At 38.8% G+C, this 24763-nt stretch overlaps 1 protein-coding gene across 2 annotated transcripts; it reads left to right on the top strand.

Annotated features, from left to right (window-relative positions):
* Positions 1–591: 591 nt before the first annotated feature.
* tmem248 (transmembrane protein 248) lies at positions 592–18957 on the top strand. 2 transcript variants are annotated; one of them, XM_008283268.1, is made up of 7 exons: positions 592–939; positions 2862–3020; positions 4377–4665; positions 7052–7202; positions 9483–9666; positions 14257–14400; positions 16604–18957. In XM_008283268.1, the coding sequence occupies exons 1-7, from the start codon at positions 937–939 to the stop codon at positions 16622–16624; spliced, it is 951 nt and encodes a 316-aa protein (XP_008281490.1). In that variant the 5' UTR covers positions 592–936; the 3' UTR covers positions 16625–18957. The 2 variants fall into 2 exon arrangements, with proteins under 2 accessions (XP_008281490.1, XP_008281489.1); XM_008283267.1 differs by having other exon boundaries at positions 14257–14438.
* The last annotated feature ends 5806 nt before the right edge of the window (positions 18958–24763 follow it).

Below are 24763 nucleotides of genomic sequence, written 5' to 3'. Positions count from 1 at the left end.
TAGTAATAGCAGAAGTAGAAGCAGAGGTAGCCGTGGTAGTTATAGTAGCATAATGGCCGTAATAATTGCAATCGTCGTGTTAGTGGTAGCAGTAGCATAAAATGATAATCGTAGTACTCGTAGAATTAGTAGCAGTAGAAATAGAGGTAGCACTAGTGGTAATTATAACAACAACAACAATAATAACACACTGTACATTACAATACACAAAACATTAGAAAAGGCAGTATAAACAAACAAAACATTACTTTAAAAACAGAGTATCAGAGAAGGAATAAAACGTTTTCCAAATGTTTATCTGTACAGATGGGTTTCTGAAAACATTTTGAACAGAAACTATAATGGTATGTATAGTTAGAGAAACGAACCAAACGTACCTCATCTCCTGAGGCAATTTCCTCGTGATATTCATATTTCCTACAGTACGTTAATGCACCAAAAGCCTCCAACAATTTGTAAACATGCTGAATGCGTTCTGGTCTACGTAAACTACGTACGCGTCGTCATCAGTAACCCGTGGACGAGCATTTTCGGGCGCATGTTCTACGGAAATCTCGAGAAGCGGCGCTGCGTCGCTACTGCTACGCAGTGCGGGTACGCGGAGGAGATGTCGGCAGGGAGGACCCAGATACATTATTGACGTTATTCCAGCCTGTGAATACATTTCTCACCAGAGCTGCAGGAAACTTAACGGAGCGAAGAATGGGAAGGAGCACACGCGGTGTTTCGTACGCTGAAAGCCTGGCTGTCTCCACCGAACACCGACTCTTGCTTTTCAGCGGTTTATTCAGTAGGGACTAGCTTTGGGGAGAGCGAGCAAGCTAGCAGTGCAGGCTAGCTTCGCGGAGAGGCTAACTTGCTAGCAACACTGCTGCCTTATTGTGGCCCGTAACCAACCCTCCCAGCTAGCATCCGTCGCATGCCCAGAAAGAAAAAATGGTGAGGACTGCCCCTGCGTTGTTTCATCAGATTTTGCTAGCTAATTTATTGATTTTAGAGTTTAATCCTAAACGTGTCATGCTGCTGTCATGCCTTTGAACAGTTTTCAGAGGGCCAGGTAGCTAGCATGTCGTGCTACAAGGTTGACAGCTTCTGTCACCTGGCTGCGGTGTTTGGTATGAGGAAAGCCAAGCACAAGGCTTGGTTTAAAACCCTTTGCAGTGTGAACTTATCTTGTGCAATGCCAAATGTTGTGGTTGAGCTGTTTTTAATGAAAACATCTCTGTAGTAGTTGGTGTCCCTGCAGGTCTGTGATAATGTCACGTTATTGGCCGTTTTCTCCCAACTTCTCAATTCTAACTGGACGCTGCAGCTCGTCTTGGTGACCGTGCGTTTTGCAGGAAGATATAATCACATGCTTATGCGGAAATCATCCTTGCATGCAGTACTAGACGTACAATATGTTAACTTGAGGAAATGTGGCTAAAAAATTGCATGCACAAGCAGGTAACTGTCGTGTCTCTAAAGAGTGAAAATTATGAAGAAGTGGCCAGATGTCTCAGACAACCAGGATCACTTGCATTAACAATTATCTTCCTTAAATGCCACAGTACTCCATGCTAAATTATCAAAGTCAGTGTGCAGAGGGAAGTTATTTATAGTGATTTCTTATCCTACCGTCTGCACTTAGACCATATAACATGGCTCTGCTTCTGGTGTAGCAGTGTAAAATACTTTGCATATTCCAGTCCTTTACTCAGCATTACACCAATTGTACATTTAATTAAAAGCCATTGTATGAAACCTTAATTTTAAAGTTGGTAATTTTCCAGCCAGAAACAGTTGTTTCATTAACAGATTGTCTGAACCGCAGTGCCATGCCAGTTGACATCCATAATGTAAACCACGGCGAACCACATCAATACCATATGGGGCCTTTTTAAAGGCTTTATTTTTATTAATTCAGTGCTGGCAAATGTCCTATTGAAGCATCACAGCATTGGTGAAGCATCTCGCTGAACCAGTTGTAGTTAAGTTCTATATTTACATGATGTGTGGACTACTTTCAGACATCTGAAAGGACATAGATGTGTTTCACCAGAGATACTTGTATCTTGTATATTCTTTAGTTGCAGGATCCAGCTGTCTGAAAATGTGTTTTGTCGAGGTTGTGTCTGTTAGTATCTCTTTTGTTATTTTGTCTTGAGGTGCGATATTGTTGCTCCTCTAAAACATCAAAAGCTGTGTTTCATTTGTAATAGATCTACAAGAATGTTCAATATGCTTTATCATATCTGTCCCATGTAACTTTGCTGTTGTTAACTGAAATTAACACAAGTTGACTAAGAACTTGAATGTGTCACCATTATGAGCAGTAAGCTTGCACTCATTTTGTTGAGATTAGATTTAATCCTTCATCACTTTATTCTAAGATGATGCATTATCAAGTACATTGGTGCAACCATAATCAGGCAGAGTGCATAATACCCATTTTTCTACGCAGAAGACAAGATCAACATCCATTTGCAACCATGTTAAGTCTGTAAGCAGTCATCAGATACAAGCAACTGCTTTTTTTAGTTATTTATTTTGTGCTCAATCTTAATCCTGATTCTAAAACAAAGCCCCTGTTTAATTCTAATTTATTTTAGTTGGCATTTTTTGCTTTTGTTAGTTATCAGTCGTGGAGTGATGCTACAAAGCACCACTGCTGGTTTTGAGTTGGGGATACAGCAGCTTTGTTGATGTTTTAATTTGCCTCAAGTTTTAGGCCAAAGCAGCTCTTTTCCACTGTTGAGGTCAAATTTATACCTTGGTGACTTCACTTGAGGTGTCTGCGTTAAGGTTTAGAAGTCATCTTTCATTAATCTCCTATAAATGAGCCTGTTGCTTAAATACATTGTGTGTTTGTCTGTGTGCAGGTGTACCTTTTAAATCCTATAGAGAACCTGAGAAGCTACATCAACAACCGTCCACCTCTGGTCATTTTCATGATCAGCGTCAGTGCAGTGGCCATCGCCTTCCTGACCATTGGTTATTTCTTCAAGATTAAAGAGATCAAGTCTCCAGAGTTGACAGAGGTAAGCCAAACCCACACGGATCTTTAAAACACATTATGTGGTTGTCTTCTCTAAGTATCTTTTAAGTACAAGGAATGTGATCATTGCTAATGCTAAATGTAAGCTTGTGGCCTGCGTTATACCACAGTAATGAATTTGGCCAAAAGTTTGAACCATGTACACTATGACCCACTTAGCTTTTTCTAGTCTCACCCAGTTAATGTGTATGTTTTTTTTTTTATTTGAGCTTATTTATTATAGGCTCTTTTTGGGTGGGATTTAATGGTATTTGCAGTTGTGCATCCACAAGTGGAATGTTTTCCATCTTACGTTGTACATTTTCTTTTAAGGAAAGTAAAAGTAAGGAAAAAAGGTGCTTGTCTTAGTATAACAATTAGCGAATGTGCAAGTTACACAATGCATTTGACCCCATTTCCACCTGGCTCTAATGTAAATTTGTGCTTTAAGGCATTGGGCCCAGGTAAGTGTTTTTTATAGTTGCCATCTGCTTCAAATACAGAGGATGCATACATGTAAATTAACCTTTGCATGTGAATCTAAATAGGAAACCCATGCAAATCAAAAAGGCTGTAGGTAGTATCGTATTTGAATCGATTATAAGTGTGCTGGTAGATATAGATTTCACAAGTAGGTTTAATGTTGTCTGCCGATGCTTTGCTGAAAAATCACAAGGGAAGTTCTTTGCATTCTGTCCCATAATTTGAGACAGAAAGTTAAATATGATTTATCATCTGAGAACCCTATGTGATTTAGAAATTACGCCCCCACGTCTGTGTTTCACAGGAGAAGTGAAGTCTGTGTTTTACTCTAATTTGCTGACATAATTTGCAGATGTGACATTAATCGGCTGCCACCTGATAACTGTTGAAGCTGCTGAAAGAGAGTAAAATATTACTTGCTGCATACTGTCGTTCATATCATCCACATAATCGTCCTTTGAGACTTTGCTCCACTGATGGATTTGCTCTTTCTGTCAACGCATCTCAATGCTGTGTGGCAACATGAGTCTCCTGAATTTGCACGCACAAAGCTCCAAACTCTCGTTTGTCATTGCCAAATCAGCCTCCATAGTTTGCAAATGAGAAAGCGACAGAAGAAGGGTGCAGAGAAATCACAAACTTCGACAAAAATAAAGACCCCAATTAATATTATCCATTTCGCAAAATATGTTAGTTTGAGGTGGATATTTTACTACAAATTATGGACATGGCAGATTTGCATTGGATTAAAATCACAAATGACCTCTGCAATTATTACAAACTACTAGAGAACCCCAGGTAATGCTAGCCTCTTGTGAACAGAGCTAAAGGCATGCAAGATGTATCCAACAATTAAAACATACTTAATCTTCCTCAGGACTGGAACACCTTTCTGCTGCGCTTTAATGAGCTGGACTTTTGTGTGTCAGAGAATGAGACAATAAAACACGGCCTGAACGAGTCAACCACACCAGAGAGCATGGTCGTGACCAGCGGCCAGGCTCGCTCCAGCACCCAGGCTCCCCTCCTGCTCGAGGACTCAGGTCCCATTAACATCTCGGTCCCCATCACGCTCACACTGGACCCTCAGCGCCCGTTTGGAGGCTATTCTCGCAATATCACCCACCTGTATGCCACAGTGCTGGGGCAGCAAGTGGGCCTGTCTGGTAGGTTCTCTGTCTCATTGACCAGACTTTTTGTATTTGCTTTGTTGTCAGAGAAATAGATTTTGCGTTAAGAGCAAATCAGTATCTGTGTGCGTGCATGTTTGTGTGTCTCTTTCTGTCAATTCTGTTTTATTAAATTCCACTTCATGGACAAGCTGTCCATATGAAAGAAATGTAACCTGATAGAACCCCAAACAGGGTCACCAGTTTGTGAAACACGCCATACAGTGGTATCATAAAACCTATAATTGCCTCATGTAGTCTATGAGAAAGTCGTGCCTTGCTGCCACATGTGGTGGATATACTCCACATTCACAGCAGCTGACATAGAGTGCAGTGGGCCAACATAAAGAAAGGAACAGGAATGATTGTAACTCAGTGTATCAGATCATTTCACTGATGTGCTACATGTGTTTCAAATTGATATGAAAAATCAGTAAATCTAGCAAAGGGGGACCTTTGCATATTCTGCACCTGCAAATACATTGTGTTAGGGTTATTATTTCTACATAAGTCAGATTTACTTGACACATTTATGCAGTCTCTGGTGACTTGGACTATTTTTCTGTGGTTCCTCCAGCTTACTCCTTTTGACAATGGCAGCTTCTCCTTCTAATGACTATTACCTTACCTCTTTGTGTGGTGACTTTACTTAGACGTGGGGAGCAAACAGTGGCAGCGTTGTGTAACATTAAGCTGTCCCCTCTCGGTCCCCCCTATAGGTTTCACACTTAAAGGCTTTAGAAGGCCGAGCAAAAGTGAAAAGTGAATTCCAAAAGTGTTTCTGGACGCAGCGTGTCTGAATGCTTATGTACTTGTTTGTGAACTTTTTACTTCTGTCTCAAGTGACAAAGAGCACATTTGTTTTCTTCCTCTTACACTTCTGATACTTTGGTTGTACAGCTCCCCAGAGCAAGAATTTCGAGGCTGGAAGAAGTGAAGAAGCTAAATTGTGAAGTTGTGCATCCACTTTGAGGAGATAACATCCAGTTTCATACTTTTGTAAAGCTAAAATATGTATCCAGATGTTTGGCATTTAAAACAAACAGACTGAACTTTAATATGTTTTATGTTTGGTGATTCAGTTTCAGTGGATAGAGCGCTTTCCAACAGAATTGCTGTTGTAATAAGTGCAATAGTTGCATTTCAGCATGTTACTTTATTATCTAGTAACAGACCAATAAAGATAATGCATTTATATCTCTGTTTGGATTACACTCTCGATTTAAGGATGAGTAAATGTATGTTTTTACAGCCCTATACACGGATATTAATCTAGTTCATGTGGACTATATCTGTGGTTTTAGACTTCTGCCTTTGTGCACATTAAAGCCCCAGATAATTGCTCTTTTATCCTGCGGATAATTTAATGTCGTTCGAGAACACTTTGAATATCAAATTATACTCTCGCTGTTTGTCTTTAACTTTTTTGGTGCTGTATTTGTTATAGGCTGAGCTGTTTGCCAACAACATGGACTCTTGTCTCAAATTTTCGAAGCACCAGGATGGATGAGCAAATAAATAAGGAGCTATGCAAATATTTTATTACACTCAGGAACCAGTCCAGCCTGAATAGGACAGTACAAAAAGAAAAGTACCTCTAAGAAATGTCAGCCTCTTCTTTCATTAAGTTTGGATAATCACTTAATTACTCAAGACTGTTTACATGACACATGTAAAGATAACAGTGCTGCATATTACGTACAATGTTGACATGGTTTCTGTATATATGCCCATCTTTAATCATTGTCTACTTCCCTGTCTAATTAAACTTCCGGTGTGTTTAGCACAGATAAAAATGTTGAGATGCAACAAAAGTTCGGCAAATGCACCTATATTACATCTTCATCGGCCGTTTGACATTGCTTGTGAGAACTGGAACTATTTTTGGCTGCTGACTGATTCTTCATTGTAGTTCCCATCTGGATAGACACATCTATCCTTAGTCACACCCAGGAGTCCACTCAGTTTGACTGATAATCTTCTAATCTCCTTTGCAGTTTGATAAATATTGCATAAGCCTACAAAGTCAGCCTGTCATTCGTTATCAGGGGAGTAGCTTGGTGTGACATCAAATATTGCTGCTGCGGCTCTCCCTGATTTCCTGCTGTGGGAGTTGTGCGCATACTGTTTAGACGGTTCTAGGCTCTAATAATTGGCTGACAGGTTGTTGTTTTTTTTTAACATGCTTGTGGGTTTGCAGTTTAAAAGCATATGAATTGTGCTTACGAGTGGGTTTCCTAAAAATATAAGGCTGCCTAAAAACAGCAAGAAAAGTAGGAAGAACTGACAGCAATTTTTTTTCTCTTTCAGGGAGTTTGAAGCCAGTAAATGTGATAATAATCTGTTATGCTCTCATTGTATCCTTGCATGTTTTTGTGTGTAGGCCGGGAAGCCCATGAAGAAATAAACATCACTTTCACCCTGCCCGTGTCCTGGAACTCGGACGACTGTGTGCTGCACGGCCACTGCGAGCAGGTGGTGTTCAGCACTTGCATGACCATCACAGCGGCCAGCAATATCTTCCCAGTCACAGTGTGAGTTGGACTGCCTCCCTGACTCATGGGAACACGCTTCATATCTGCACAGATCTGGCTGATAGAGACAAAATGAAATACAATTTCCCAGTGTTTTTTTTTTATCTTCAACTCATTCCTGACAATGTTTTGGTATATTTGATGATTAGTGGATAAAATGTGTTCCCGGAGAAGTCAAAATTAACGTGTGAATGAGTAGAAAGGCAAGACACACGATGAGATGTATTATTCTTTGCACTTGGCAAGAACAGAATGATTATTCAAAACTGAACAGATATTTTTCTTATGTTACCCTCTGAACCCCAAGCAGCTTCGGGCTCATTTTTCACTGCAATATAAAGTCCTGCATCTCAATGGAAGCAGCACAACCAAGACTAGATGTACAGAAAACTCAAAAATGCCCTCTGTGCAGTATAGCAAAGTTATAATGCAATAAATCATAAAAACGTAAAAATTGAATTTCTTTGATTATTTTACATAAGTGTAAGAAAAATCTGGAATCAACATGTCTAACATTTTTCCAGGTGTTACTGATACTGGAAAAATAAATGGTATCACCACATATTAGAGATATTTTACTACTCATATTTTTGTTCCCAAACTCATCTCCTATCTGCTCTGTGTAAACACAGCCTGCAGTTCAGCCCAACTGAGCTGCAAACTCATTGAGTTTTTGCCACATGACTGATTGTCACAGGCTTCTCCGCTGTGCCAAAGACAGCAGAATGTTTTGTTTTTTTTACAGAATCTGTTTCAAACAGTTTATTTTTAGATGGCTTTTTAAGTGAGACATGTGAAATAAAGTGTTTTTCACTAGATATCACTGTTTTGAGCTTAGAAGTGGTGCATTTTTCTGACCAAACTATGCGTCACACATGGTTAATTTACAGAAAGTTCAACTTCCAATGATTCTTGCTGTTTTTACATTTTATAACTAATAAGTGTAATTATGGATTTTTTTTCCTATTAGTTTTTTCATTTAAAAAAGATAACATGCCTTTCAAAACTGCTATTAGGTTATAGGCTTCAAAGAATTAAAATGTTGAATGTCGGTGCAGTGTTTTTACATGTTAAGACTTACATAATTTTTTGGCCTTGGTGTGTGCACCACCCTTCTGCATCGTTGCTTTGTCTGTTTGAACATAACAAAATTATCTGCTCAAATTTAATTTACATGAGGATTTGCAGTGATGTGTTTCTTTACCAATAGTAAGCAGCTTAGCCTATATAGACATACAAAATGTTATATTTTCCTTCTTTGGAACTGACAACCAATCATGCTGCCAGCAAATTTTATCAGCCGTAGATAATAAATGGTAATTGACGTGTTAGCACAAAAAAAAAACTATCTCATGGGACACATTGCAATGTAGCAGTTAAAATCTTCTAATTCAACTATTCCTACAGTAGCTCTAAATCTAACATGGTTTACAACTACTGCATACTGTGGCAGCGATAGGTTTTACGAATGATTGATGCTCAGAAAATTGTCGTACAGGGCTCTTTCATGCTCATGCACGGTTTGTTTTGATTAGTTTAATCTGTGAAAATGAGCAAGAGGGAATCGTGCCACAAATCGCATCAGATCGCATGTTGTAAATTTGGTGAATCGCGCCTCAGGAGTCTTTCAGGGATGAGCAGTAGCATGTCTAGTCAGTCCCTGAAACTATAAATAGCCAAAGCACTGCTGCAAAAGTGGAGACGGAGAGCTGTTAGCGGTGAGATGAAGGTCCCATCAGACATGTGTAGCTTTATCTGATGCTCGGTGGTAATTATGTTCAATTAATTTTGGAAAATGTTCGTTGTTTTGGATGTAGTCTGCCCTTATTTGTGGACATGCAATTGAAGGATCTCACTTAACTTGGCAGGGAAGGATTAGTTACCTTGGATACTGCTTTGGAGCCCTCTGGTGGCCCATAGCTAAACTGCATAATGTAAACATATAAATATAAATATTTAGCTACAATTTTCACTCAATAAGTAGGTTTTTATTCTATATATTATTCACCCCCTTTAGTATGAACTTTTAATAGATTTGGTTCTTTGCTTTTAAACCCCACAGCTATGTCCCTTATCTTTTTATTTTTTTTGGACTGACAATTTTCTGTGGTCAACAAATTGGCCAATACTTCATATTACAGCTTTATGAAACAAGTGAACAGATGACCAAATGCTGAGCCAGGAAACCAAGAAATTCTTCAACAGCATCTTTAAATTTTCTGGCATAACCGAACTGTTGTGACACCAATCAACAGAAAATCTGTCTTTTGGTTTTTGCAGGCAGCCGCCACACTGCGTGCCGGAGACGTACACCAACGCCACGTCTTGGTACAAGGTGTTCACCACAGTCCGTGACTCAGATACTAAGTACAGTCAGGACTACAACCCCTTCTGGTGTTACAAAGGAGCCATCGGCAAGGTGTACCACGCACTGAACCCAAAGCTTACCGTCATTGTTCCCGATGTGAGTCACTGCTTCCTTACTTTCCGACGGCAAACATTATTCAGACTCACAGCTATCTAATGTTGTCATTCCAAGGTCTCAGTTCATTTCCACAGAAGCAGCTGAGTCTAGAGAAGTATGTGCAGTTGAATGCCTCAAGGAAAACAAATTCACTTTAAAATGCCGCTCCAGTGAACCAACGTCCAGCTTTGAATCATTCAATTTCAATTCAATTCAATTTTATTTGTATAGCGCATATTTACAACAACAAGTCATCTCATAGTGCTTAACAAAGGCAGAGACAGAAACACCCAACAATCCAAAACATTTGGATTCCCTATAAGCTTCAGCAGTCCGAAAGCAGTACGCAACAGTGGGAAGGAACCGAAAACCGCTGCAGGGAGAAAAAACACCTCCGACAGTACCAGGCTCAGGGAGGGACGGCCATCTGCCTCGACCGGTTGGGTGGATGTAGGATGAATTATAAAATTTAGTTTACAGTTAAACAAGTTAGTAGAAGTTATTGTCCTTTTGTAGCAGGAGGCATCATGGTGGGGGCAGCAGGATGTAGAAAGGTGAGGCCAGCGGCTGTAATTCAGGTGCTCCAGATCGGCAACTATATAAACATATACACACACATGTGTATATATATAAAGAGGAGAGGAGAGGAGAGAAGCCCAGTGCATCATGGGAATCCCCCGGCAGTCTAAACCTATAGCAGCATCACTAAGGGACAGCTCAGATGACTCCGAGCAGCCCTAACTATGAGCTTTATCAAAAAGGAACGTTTTTAACCTAATCTTAAAGGTAGAGAGGGTGTCCGCCTCCCGTACCCAAACTGGGAGCTGATTCCATAAGACAGGAGCCTGATAACTGAAGGCTCTGCCTCCCATTCTGCTTCTAGAAACTCTGGGAACCACCAGTAGACCTGCAGTCTGAGAGTGAAGGGCTCTGTTAGGATAATATGGAACAACAAGGTCTTTAAGATACGATGGAGCCTGATCATTAAGACTTTTATATGTTAGAAGCAGGATTTTAAATTGGATCCTTGATTTTACAGGAAGCCAATGGAGAGAAGCTAATACTGGAGAAATATGATCTCTTTTATTGGTTCCTGTCAAAACTCTGGCTTCAGCATTCTGTATAAGCTGAAGGTTTTTAAGAGAACTATTAGGACATCCTGATAATAAAGAACTACAATAGTCCAGCCTTGAGGTTATAAATGCATGGACTAGTTTCTCAGCGTCACTCTGAATCAGGATGCTCCTGATTTTTGCAATATTACGAAGATGAAAGAAAGCTGTCCTACATGTTTGTTTTATATGGAAGCTAAAGGACATATCCTGGTCAAAAGTAACCCCGAGGTTCTTTACTGTGGAACTAGACGCTAAGGCGATACCATCTAAAGTAACTATCTGGGCAGATAGTGAGTTTCTGAGGTGTTTAGGGCCAAATACAATAACCTCAGTTTTGTCTGAATTTAAATGAAGGAAGTTAAAGGTCATCCAGACCTTTATGTCCTTCAGACATGCCTGGAGTTTAAGTAACTGATTGGTTTCATTAGGGTTCATAGATAAGTATAACTGGGTGTCGTCTGCATAGCAATGGAAATGTATGCAGTGCTTCCTAATAATGTTGCCTAACGGAAGCATGTACAGAGTAAATAATATTGGTCCTAACACAGAACCCTGAGGAACTCCATAAGCAACTCTGGTACGGCTGGAAGAACCATCATTAACATGAACAAACTGGAATCTGTCTGATAAATATGATTTAAACCAGTTCAGCCGCAGTCCCTTTAAGTCCAATCGCATGTTCCAGTCTCTGTAATAGGATGCTATGATCAACAGTATCAAATGCCGCACTGAGATCCAATAGAACCAGAACGGACACTCGTCCACTATCTGAAGCTAGAAGAAGATCGTCAGTGACCTTCACCAGTGCTGTCTCTGTACTATGATAGATTCTAAATCCTGACTGAAACTCTTCAGTCAAACCAGTTACATGCAGATAATCACATAGTTGGTTTGCCACGACCTTTTCAAGGATTTTTGAGATGAAAGGAAGGTTGGATATTGGTCTGTAATTGGCTAAAACATCTGGATCTAGAGTAGGCTTTTTTAGAAGTAGCTTTATTATAGCAACTTTAAAAGCCTGCGGTACGTAGCCTGTTAGCAGGGAGAAGTTGATAATATCTAACACTGTACTGTTCATTAAAGGAAAGATCTCCTTAAACAGTCTAGTGGGAATGGGGTCCAACATACATGTTGCTGGTTTAGAAGAATTAACTATTGATGTGAGCTCTAAGAGGTTCACAGTAGAGACGCTGTCCAAATACACATCTGCTTCTGTGGACGCTTCCAGAGCCGCTGCACCTAAAGACATGGTCTGGATTTTTTGTCTAATATTTAAAACTTTATTTGTGAAGAAGTTCATGAAGTCTTCACTGCTGAGAGCTAAAGGAACAGAAGGCTCCACAGAACTATGACTCCTGGTCAGCCTGGCTACAGTGCTGAACAGAAACCTGGGATTGTTCTTATTTTTCTCAATTAAAGACGAATAATAAGCGGTTCTGGTATTACGAATTGCCTTTTTATATTTGAGAAAGCTATCTTTCCAGGCTAGATGATATTTTTCAGAATTATTTGAGCGCCATTGCCTTTCCCATCTCCTTACATTCTGCTTTAAAATACGCAGCTGTTCATTATACCATGGAGCTGTTTTGTTATGATTTTTTGCCTTCCTTTTCAGAGATCATAAGTTAGGCTCTCTCAGATGGAAGGTTCTTCCAAATGTTTCAAATGTTTTTATTGTTTGAATGTATTGTTCTTTATAGCTCTTTTTCTGTCCATTTTTTGTCTTTCAAGATTTTAAAAATTACTGTACAGACAAGCTAGAACTACTTCTTTAACTAACGATTATAAATCGTCAATTAATCTGTTAATCAGTTAGTTCTTTAGTTTATAAAATGTCAGAAAATGGTGAAAAATGTCAGTGTTTCCCAAAGCCCAAAACTGGATAAATCCTGTGTAAACACAATGATGCGGCTCATTATCACAATACTGCTGGTGCTTCATTTAAATCTCTGGATCCAAAATCTCATCAGCTTGTTTAAAGCCTTAAGTTGCCATTAAACTCCATTAATACATTGATAAACCCACAGTAGAGGCACCACAGCTGAGTTTGTTTGAATTAGATGGCGTCCTCAAATGTCCTGTTTAGACAACAACCCAAAGATATTCACTTAAATGTCATAAAGGAGGAAAGAAACCAGAAAATAGTAAAATCTAAGAAGCTGGAGTTACAGAATTTAGCCTTTTTTCCCAAAACAAAATTCTTAAACTGGTTGATTATCAAAATGCCTAACTCACTGTAATTTTTACCTGATCTAAACAACTAGAATTTCAGATGATAAAAGTATTCTTTCTTTATCTGTATTTTAAACTTCCACATTCATTTTCTTTTCTATAATTTTATTTTCAAAGTCATTTTAGCACTACAGAATACAAAAAAAACAAAGCAACAGAAACTATTTAGGTGTTGGCTTTCAGGCGAGTATAGGATTGCTCCCTTCGCCCCCTCATAAGTAAATGTGACCAAACACACAGTCCATTCTGAAAGGCATTTACTTCTATACAGATGGCGCTAGATTGTTCCAGGATAACAATGATCCCATTGACAGGCCACAACTGGGCACTGAATGTTCCAGTGAGACTGGAAACGGTTTGAAAATATATGCTGTGCCTGCACAGTCACCTGATCTCAGCCCACCTGAACACAGACACAATTCAGGACTGGTGCCCGGTACACCACCATCATCTGCCTGTTTCCTTCCTCCGGTGTGGAAATTCTTTATTTGTAGCAACGTTTTAAGTCTGTACTCTTCAGACTCACTGTGCAGTTTAATACACTTGGCATTAGAATATCAGTTTGCATCAGATTATATCAGACGGCAGCCAGTAGGAACTGTCATTGTAGAGCACAGTGTGTGGGCCATTAAGTTAAAGCTCCTGTTCGTGTAATCATTAAGTTATTATTGCCCAAGGAAGGGAGATATACAGTGCATACCTGTAGAGATGTGCACAGTTATATGGGTTTGGCAAACAATGTGTAACTGCTCTGACAGTGAGATTTTAAATTACACCTGAAATAAGTACTTAAAGAAATGCAAAGCAGGCAATTTTTTTATTAGGTGTTCTGACAAGTGGCTCCAGGGGCAAAGTGGATGATGTGCAGACATGTAAAGACACGGTGCCTGCTCAAACATATAAGTAATAGTGAAAGCACTCAATCCATAATATATAATATCAATAGGGTACAACATTTAACCAAACACAGAATCCCAGAGTTGGCCTGCAGCTGTAATGAGACTGAACACATGCTCACAGATTGACTCCAATTCACACTCTATAACAGTTTTGATAGAACAAATGTACTGGATCATACTTCACATTGTAACACAGCCCTGGTAGGAGCTGGCAGTGATCAGCAATGTCACACTTCTATATGGTTTGTGCAGTGAGCCAGCAGAAATCAAGAAGCCTGAATCTAATTGAAGCTGCAGTTACTCTGAGATATTAAACTCTGTGTTTTTAACTCTTTTCTTCCCAGGATGACCGTTCCCTCATCAACCTGCACCTGATGCACACTAGCTACTTCTTGTTTGTCATGGTCATCACTATGTTCTGCTATGCAGTCATAAAGGGGCGGCCTGGCAAAGTACGACAAACCAACCCTGACTTCTGCCCTGAGAAGGTACAACAGACACCAGCAGTGCTATATGACCTCAACAGGTAGTTTCAGCCAAGCACCGACTGACCAGTGATCGGTCAAAGACACAATCCAATCACACTGCTGATTTTCTGCTGACTGTCCAAAATACTTTACATCTGCATGCACTGTAATGTTTTCTCTTTGGACACATTGCCTGCCTAAAGCAAAAGAAATAAAGAGTGCATATTATTGCTGCCCTTGTTTGCATAAACCAGTGTTGGGAAAGCGACTTGCAAAGTGCAGTGAGTTAAAGTAATACTTACACTAAAGCTAGCCCTAGAAAGATATAGCATGCTAAGCTACAACAGCATGGCACAAATAGTTGACTATATCAGAAGCTATTTTTTGACCTTTTTTTAATGTTTCAATGTAGTAATTTTCAGCCTACAGAGAGTAAAAACCATGTAGCAACTTGTAACTAGCTGACTAGTTGACAAGCTGCTAGCTGGTGTTTGCAGTCTGCACCAATGATTAGTACATGGTTTCTTGGCCACATGGAAATGCCTCTTTGGGTTGTGGTGGTGGCACCACATGTTGATCAGTAGTTTTATTTCAGATTGGATTGAAAGCTGTGCTGTGCTTGACCGTTCAGAAATGCTCAGGAAAATGTAGTTTTGTTTTGACTCTACCGCGCTACTTTATCAATACAACAACTTTGCAACCAACAAGTTATTTGATTATGGAAACAGCACTGTTACCACCCTGCTGAGAAATGCAGTTCAGCTAGTAACGCTGCTGTTAGTAGCAGTGCTATTTCCTAAAGCTTTCATGGGCATATTTGATTATTTTGTTGTAACTGGTGATTATAGCATTAGACAAGGTTTTGGTGACCCTACAGAAAAGCTATAAAAACACTGTTGTGCCCTTGACTGTGCTGGTAGGTGCTAGTTGCATTTCACCCCTCCAGGGGTGATGGAAGATTGGCCTTCTTGATGATATTGCTTGTTGTTGCTCAGTGCACACAACAGCATTACCCACATGTATCCCCTTACATCACAGTCACTGACTGAGGATCCAGCTCGCACCAGTCCAGAGATGAACACTTTTAAAGAAAGGTCGGACCACTCTGACTCATCGCCTGAGTCAGGTCAGATGGATGGTTATGAGCACTTTGCTGCAGAAACAGCAGAGAAAATTATACAGTTACTGGATAGGGCAGGTTGGGGCGAGACCGAGCAGGAGATTGCTTCATCTAAAAGCTCATGTCAATGAGTTTTGTTTGTTCTGTTCCTCCCTGCAATATTTAAAACAGATGTGCTGACTAAACAGAGCAGAGTCGGTCCATGTTATTGCTGTGTTGACCGCTGACATGATTACGCCAATTTTCTGTAGCTGCTTCACAATAAAAGCCTCAGCTGGTTTGATGGCACAAAGTTTTAAACGTTTAAAGCCTCTGAGTTTCCTCAAGGAGTTTCTGAATGTTTGTTGTTGTTTTTTTTTGCTCCAGTCACATTTTTACTCACTGTGGGCTCATTTTTTCACTCAATTTTAATGTCCAGCACTTCTATGGAAACAGTAGGGGGTACTTCAACATGTGTTTAATGCAGTACAACAAAGTCATATTGTAATACAGCTTAAAAGTGGAAAAAAAACTATGTTGAAATTCTAAAAGTATTGATCTTACATAAATTGGCACCAACATGTACAGCTGTCCAAGTGACAAGTGTTCACAGATGTTACTAATATAGTGGCTCTACATGCTGTAGGTATTTTACTACTTGTATTTTTAATTTGTTTCCATATGTGTCCCATATGTACTCTGTGTAAACACAGCCTGCAGTTCAGCTGCTTTTTTTTTTTAGTCTCAGAGCTGAGTCACTAATAGCTTCACAGTGGCTTAGGAGAGCAGAACTCTTACGTTGTGTTTAGTGGAAGCTATTGCGTTTTGGTGAATATTTAAATAATTCATGTAAAATACATGATTTGAAAGAAGTATCATGATTTTAAGCATGCATTTGGTTAAGTTTTCTGATGGATCAGAGCATTTGAAAGTGATCAGTAAACAGTAATGGCTCCTTCCCTGTTTAGTAAAGAGGAGTTCTTACATGCGTAATTCTTGAAGCCACTACATTTAAGGTTTGAAAATGTCCTTTTCTCTGCTCTTTCCTGGTGACTGTAATAATGTGTGTTCCTTCTCTTGTCACAAGGTCATAAGCTGCACTAAACTCCATCTCTTGTGTTGCAGGTGGCGCTGTCAGAAGGTTAAAAAGACATCAGAGAGCTATGCCAGAACTTACCTGTAACATGGACAAACTCAAAGAGACAGAAGAAATAAAAATAAACATACCAGTTGCCTAGTGAACCCTGGACATACCATAAGGGACACAAAAGCTCTGTGAATGCATTACTCTTGCAATGTTGGGTTTCTCCAACCAAAGATATACAAGTGCCTGTATCTGTGGTGTAAATATTTGTAGGAACTCTGATATTCTCTGCAAAACCTTCTTCCTTTTTTTTTTCTTTTTTCTTTGAGTTAATTATTATTGTTTTTGCCTGAGCCCCCTTGTGCCATGTCAGAACATGCAGTATGTAATCAAAGCAGAAGGCCACATCTGAGAACTACTCAGCCATTTTCCCCAGTAGTCATTTGGTTTCACTTTGTCAAGCAAGATAGAAAGAAAAGTCATTTTATGGCATTTATCACAGATTTAAGTACATTTTTGGTGTAAATGCTAAAAATATCTCAAAACAAATTGTCAACAAAGTCTCTCCCATGATGACAAAGCATGATGTTTAGCCACTTGAAATGTGTTTAAGTGAATATACTCAATTTTAGATGCTTGATTTATGCTGGAATCGCCAGTATGCACTTGTCATTGCAGCTTATACAGGGGAAAAAATAACAGTGTAATCAAAAGTCTGATCAAAATCAGGACCCTTCATACGGTCCATTAAAAAGTCGCTTTGCACAATTAGTTTATTTAATTGAACACTCAATCACATTCTGTCTCTCTGCGATGTCAATAAACACCAAGTATTTAGTTGATTGCACTGCGCACATTAATATATGAAAAACAGTAACCTTAACGAGTCCCACTGTCTCAGTTTGTATCCTGTCATCAGTCACTGCGTTTTAAAGGCAGTTAAATAAGCCAAAATTGAGTTTTTCGACTTCGAGACAAGTAAACGTCACACTGAAAACATCTCTCTGCCTTTCGTTTTCCTTCTTCAGTGGCTTCATCACTCACCTGCCTCTCGTCTTTTTTGGTTTGCTGCCGGGCGCTCTGCAGCAGCTTTTTAAGTGACGTTCAGTCCGGTTCTTCTCTGTTGCACTTGGATGGAACTGAACATTATCTTGCCTTACCTACGGTGGACTTGCTTGCTTGAAAATAGGCGGAGAGATCATATACTCTCTTTCCCACATTAACCGAACCTTTCTTCCACAACCAAACGTCTCTCTTTTTTTTTGTTTGTTTCTTCCAGTATGATGAGCCTGTGGTTTGAAATCAAGCTTGTGATCGTTGTCCTGTTAATATAAATGTCAAACAGCCCTTGAGTTATTCTGTTTTTAGGATGCTTTTGATTTACTTAAGCTTTTATTTGAAGCAAATTGTTATCAGTTGCACGTGTTAAAAAGTGTTTGCATAGTTAGTGCACCTTCGGATTTCTTGCACATTTTGTTATTTGCTCCTGTGATATATTTTTATTTTTATTTTTTTTGTCCAAAATCACATGTAAACTATCTGATGTTGGCTGAACTAGTTGGCCTGCATTTAGAAATAAATATAATTATACACTAGCATATAATTATATTTATGTAATTATTATATTTATGATTTAAAACAACATTTCTTTTTGTTTAATTATTTTGTAGTACAACAAAATGTGCAAAAACTCACTCTTATGTGTGAATGCGTGAATTTGGGAAATGTTTCGATAAAGAAAGGCGGCTGTAGATGTGATTCTCTAACATCGTCAGAATGTTTTTTGAAGAGATTCTGGCGCAGAAATGAAAAAAAAACAAAAAACAAAGCAACCTCCTCTGACATCCACCTGCAAAATCTTTTGCATTTGTCGTGAATGTCGTTGTGTTGAGCTCAGCCGACTTTGACAATCATTTATTCTAAATGTATAGCAGCGCATATTAGATTTGCAATAAGGAACAAAAAAATAAATAAAAATACAGTGCTGGAATTAGATTTGGTTACTGCGTTTATCTGAGCTTGTCTAAAAACTGCGTAAATCAGACTTAAAGGAAAACCAGAGAATTGAAAACAGTCTGCTTAAATGTTAGGTATACATTTTTATTTTTTCTTTCAATAGCAGTTACTGATATTTCTCACTTACCTCCGTGCTATCATTCTGTTCCATAATTGATGTACCTGTTGAATGTACTTTTTTATAAGCAGCATAATCTAAATCTGAGATGCAAGAATTCCACGTGATTTTAAAACTATGATGTAGGGGTTTTTTTTTTTCTTGTTTGAAAGGCTTTACTTGAATTGTTTTCGTTCGAGTGATGTTCATATATTATAAGGTTTATCTTTCTTTTTTTTCTGTGAGAAAAATGAATCTCTTGTCATGTTATTGTATCAAACACTACATTTATTGTTTGTATGTTGGTGAATGACTGAAAGGTGTTGGGGTTTAATGGTTTGTGATACTTTTTTTTTTTTTTTTTTCCACACTGACTGATGCTAGTACAAGTCTTCCTAATTCTGGCGTGTATCATATTCGAGCATGGATCTGTTGCTTTTACTGTTGGCGCTATCTCCCCGTGCTCCCCACAATTGGACTTTATTGGAAGATCTGGCAGCTCTTATTGGACGGATGATGGATGGAAAGCGTGGCAGAGCGTGTTTGTGAGTCAGAGGAGTTGAGATGTGACGAAGCATGCCATGTTATTGCCAAACCGTCATAGTTAATATCAGTAAACCTGCACTTNCAAAATGGAGGTCAGACGGGCATGAGGGTCCAACACAGACCGAGGACCCGACCAACGCTGCTTGCAGCTTTAATTTTCTTTTTCTTTTCCTTTTTCTTTTTCCAGATCTGTTTTTGTTTTTAACAGTGTATTGAGTCCTTCTAAGGCAGTAAAATGTACTTTAGCCTCATCCAGGGAAACGAACACTTCCTTAACATTAAAAGATATGTCAAAAACATCACACTCTATGTTGTGCTACAGTCATATCCTGCTGTGTTCACTCTCATATTTAATGTTCCAGCAGTTGGAATGAAAGAACCTTGTAGATCTTTTTCTCAATGTTTGTGTCTTTTCCTTCCAGCCATGATGTGGATCATTGGGAACATCTACGACTGATGTGATCTAAGCTCTACAGAGAACATGTCCATTCAGCTGAGGTTGTCTGAGGTGAAGAGTCTTCTCTCCTTCTTCATCCCTGTGAGGAAGAGCAGCACTGATGTCCTCCTCATCCATTGCAGTAATAACAGTAATGTTGAACTGAGTTTCAGCTCCCTCTTTTCATAGAGCACACTTATCTTTTGACTGTTAAGTATTTACACTCCACTGTAACCTGGGCAACACATTTATTTCATCCATTTATTACATACACACACATCTTTCCAGTTCAGAATTGTTAAATAACGTAGTTTTGCACGTCGGGGTTGTGGCAGAAGTGTGGTTGATGCAAAGTGACAATCACGTAACCGTAACCCTTTTCTTAAAAAGCACTAAATACTGTTAAGTGGTAATTGTGCAGAATGCTGTCCTTGTGCCGCGTGTCCGCTAGATGGAGCTCTGACTCCATTCAATCCTCAGACCTCACTGTGTCTCCTCAGTAGTGTAGGAGCAAACTGCAGCTAGCCAGCATCACAGGAGTGGGCTGAACGGTTCAGAGGGCCGCCACCGACACGCCGTTTGACGAAAGCTCACAATTTTTGGTTTGAGATTATCAACGTCCAAAGGCTCATGTGACCGCATTGGAGTTCAATACGGTCGACTGGCAAGTACTGGCACATTAAAGTGTAAAACGTGTTGTAATGAGAAAAATACTGCATGAAGATACTGCATGAAGAATGTCAAAGCAAGTTTCATTAAGTTTCATTAAAACTGAGTGGAAAGGTTACAGGTCCAATGAGAGGAAATGTGTTTTCANTAGTGTTTGCCCTCTCAGCCCAGAGCCCTTCTGTTCAGGCCACAAAGAAAGATAAATTGGTGTCATAAAACAGCTCAGCTATATATATATATATATATATATTCTCTCTCACACACACACACACACACATATACATATAGTTTAGCAAATTATTCAAAGAGGAGGAAATTTGTTATTTATTAGGGATTGTTTTCAACTGTGCAAGTGAGCAGTTACAGCTTGACTCTAAACAACCGAGACCACAGAAGTTCATTGTATTTATGGAAAATACCGCTCAGTGCAGCCGTGTACCTCCATTGAAAACAATTTGAATAAGATGAAGCCAATCAATCAATCAATCAGTCAGACTATATTTATGTAGTACTTTTCATAAAATTAAAGTGCAACACAAAAGACTGTACAGATAAATAAAAATGCAACAAAACATTGCAAACAAACTAGATTAATAAATGAAAAAAAACATCTTTTGTTAAAATAGAGCTAGAAGTCAACAATTATAGAAACAATAAGCAATGAAAAAAATAAAGTAATAAATGAAATTGAATAGACTAAAATGTGTGAACAGGTGAGTAAAGAGGAGTCAATAAATACAATTCATTCTAAGAATAGTAGAAAAATACATCTATCAATGAATAAACCTGACTAAACAGGTCTGGAGTTTGCTTTGTTAAAAAAAAAATCGACACAGCTGAGACACTTTGAATGTGCGAGAGTTTCCTAAAAGTTCCTCACACGTTCTCCGTTAGTGAGACTCAAAGGGCAGACGGCGGCGGAGCAGAATCACCAAACAGGCCGAACCGCTGCAGACCTCGACCAACAAAGGTCAGAGCAGCTCTCGAGGCCATGAACACCATTTGCCCTCATGGTAGCCTCTGAACGGGCAACACTGAAGAAGAAAAACAGCAAAGCTCCAAGAATATTTGAAGCAGAACTGAAGTTTGCAATAGTTTATTACCAAAACAACACAGTTTAGGGTCACCTTTACTTTATCAGAACCATTTTCAGAATTGTTTGTTGTAGTGTTACAAGGCCAATCTACCTTTATTCAGAAAGACTAATAATAACAATGTTTTTATAGAGATTACATGGGGCTTTGGGAGACGAAGCAAAAGCTGGATACCCAGAAGGGAAATAACAACAGGAAATAAAGCAAAACAAAAAAGAATGCAAAGTACAAATAAAGCAATTAAAGCATAAGGGACCACAAAAATCTATAAAAATGCAAATCACATGAAAGCAAGTTCACAAAAATGGGTTTTAAGAGAAGATTATAAAGATTATCTGCTTAGGCAGGTTGTTCAGGGACCCTTAAAGACAAATGTAAACACACAGTCACCTTCAGATTTATTCATTGAGACTGAAACAGCCAGAAATTGATTAAAAGTGATCATTAAAATCCTAAAACTGAGATATTTAACAATATTAGGTAGATATTTGTTGTCCAAAGATGACAAATCCTTATGTTTTCTATTGTACTCTGGTCGACTTCATTTTTATTACATTTTAATTTCTAGAAACCAGAATTAAACAAACATCCAAAGTATTTTTCTCTGTCAAAAAAATAAAAAATAAAAATTTAAACATGTTGGCAACTTAATAATGAAAATTCTAAAAACTTGTACATGTCAAAGCTATGACACCCCCCCCAAAAATGGCAGCACACACAGCTTCCTTTGACACCTGAGCAAGTTAGTGAAGTCACACTGGACAGTTATTGTAGTCCCTCATGCTAACTAGCATAATTTGCCCTGGAAACAAAAATGGATCAACTTCTAATCAAACAAAGGCACAAACCAGACAGAAAGGAACAAAACGGTGAAATAAACAAGGGAAATGAAACCTGCAGCAATGCAAAATCAACCAGAAGATGCCAGAGAGATGAAGGACCAGCAGGTGGACATCAGGTGTTCTGAGCTACAAAATGAAAGGTATGAGCTAAACAAGGTGAGCAGAGGAAACAATCATTGGGCACTTGAGTTTTCAAGCAAAGTAACTTGCAGCCTAAGCTAAATATTTAAGTTTTCTATAAACGTATTTACCTGGGAACAGGAACATAACCAGACATGTTGAATGGCTTTAACCTGAAAAAAGTAGCATCAAGCTAGCTAGCTAGCTAGCTAGCTAGGAGCTGGCTATTGTTGGTATTGTATATAGTATTGTTTTAAGCATTTGTGTAAATATGAGGACTCCCTTTCGTTATACCAATTGTGATTATTCATTTCTACAAGTTCAAATGACTCACGAGAGGCCTGTACTGTGGAGCAAGAGATGGAGTTAGCGAGCTAACTTTAGCTGTAACTCATGTTTGTTCTACAGGCCTTTTAATGGAAATATAAACCTAAAACAGGTTCTAACTAAAACACTACAACTTTCTAGCTTACTTGCTGACTTAGATTATATCAGATTTGCAAGTGGGATTTATACTTTGATCCTTTGCAGGAAATTAATAAAGTCATTGAGTTTAACACTTTATCAGTTTGAAACACTGCTGAGGTTGCAGCTAAAAGGAAAAGACTAAAATTGTTTTACAATGAGACTGAATGGGAGATTGTTTAATTCATCCTCCACATCAACATAAAAACAGTTTTTATTTTCATTACTTGACAAGATATTCTTTAAATAATTTGTCTTTTTTTGTGACTTCACTTGCATTCAGCACCTGATTGGAGAAGCAGCTTTCGCGACAGGCTAACACCGGAGTATTAATCCACTTTGATTGCAAGATGCCAGCGTCTCTGAAACACCAACGAAGAGTCTTGCTTCCACGGGCCTTCCCGATTCGTCAGCCAGTCAATATGGGACGAGGACTTAGTTCACCAAACCTGGTATGATGTTCTCATTTGAGCAGGAGACACTTTTAACAAATCCAGTTTTCTATTTTTAATTTATTTTTTCCAGATGGTCTTTAAATAAGTAACTCAATGAACCTCTTTTGTCGAGGAGGAAGATTGATATTCACAGTTTAAATCACTCCATCACAATTTTGAACCATGTAGTGTCACTAGAGATGGGCAGCACGACTCTCACTGATACTGCTGATTGATCAAGCAGTACTCAAAAAGTACTTTTATTGGTTCTTCTTGGTATTTTTTTGCAGAAAAAAAAAGAAACAATTTATAAACAGAATTACCGTGACTTTGCTTTAACTTCTTGCCATTTTTTTTTCTTGGTTTTCTATGAAGTCAAAAACTGAATGTAGGTCTTTAACTGTAGTTTTATTGTTTGCAGCATTAATAGTTTTCCTTGAGATAACAGTTAGTGCTAATTTTATGTTAGAAGGGTGGAAATAGATAGAAACGCTGAAATCCTCTCCTGCTCTGAAACTGAAACTGTGAATTTCTAACATCCAGAGGTAAACCTGTAGCTGGTTCATGGTCACTTTTAATCCTTAACCCATGTTATAAATGCAGGTCCACTAAAAAAAAAAAAAAAACGTAAAAATTCTCCTTCGTGCTGCTAGACAGCCAGACAACTACTGAAGAAAAGCCCGTACACAAGGCTTTCTTTTCTTGTGTTTATGGAGGTTTCTTGTAGTCAAATGTGACAATTAGTAACTGTAACACACAGATAAATGCAATGACCATCTGTGTGGTACAGCTAACACACATGAACTACATCAGAAGCTGCTCATGGAAACACCGTTGAATTTGCAAACTTACACAAAGTGATAGTTGAAGACATTTGTGGCCTTTATAGAAGTGCTTTATACACATAATGCTCACAAAGACGAACATTTCCCAAGGCTCAGACGTTTCAGAACCAACACAGCGTATCTATGAGGTTTTTCAGACTTGGTTTCTGCCGGACTGCTCGCTTGTCAAAGATGGTTTATATGGAGATGAGCTCTAGTGTCACCAAAACCATCCTTTATGAAGATGTCTCACTCTGATAACTGTTTAACCAAAGCTTTACAACAGTTTTTACCATGAAATGAACTTATTTATTTATACACTATGAACTTGTTGGTAACCTTTTCACTAACTTATCACTCTATTCATGTCTGTGACCCAAACACATGACACCCTTGGACCCGTCTAATATCTGTCGTTGTGCCGAACTGTAGTGAAAACTTCATCCCAACCAAACTTGAACTTGTAACTTAACAGTTGTTTGATCTAAACAACTGATGATACGAGTTGTGTTTTTCCCTGCGTCTACTGTTAGGATTAACTCCATGTATGTTTCTATTGTGCAGGGTGATGGGCTGCTGCCACTTCCACCACAGTTCAGCAGCCCTCATCACTACAGGGTGCCGACCACCGAGCTCCCTGCCACCCAGGTGATCAGTG

The sequence above is a fragment of the Stegastes partitus genome, unplaced genomic scaffold (genome assembly GCF_000690725.1).
Source record: "Stegastes partitus isolate 25-593 unplaced genomic scaffold, Stegastes_partitus-1.0.2 Scaffold305, whole genome shotgun sequence".
NCBI classification, from domain to species: domain Eukaryota; kingdom Metazoa; phylum Chordata; class Actinopteri; family Pomacentridae; genus Stegastes; species Stegastes partitus.
Note: the sequence above shows the minus strand (reverse complement) of the source record. Positions and strands in the feature narration are given on the sequence as shown.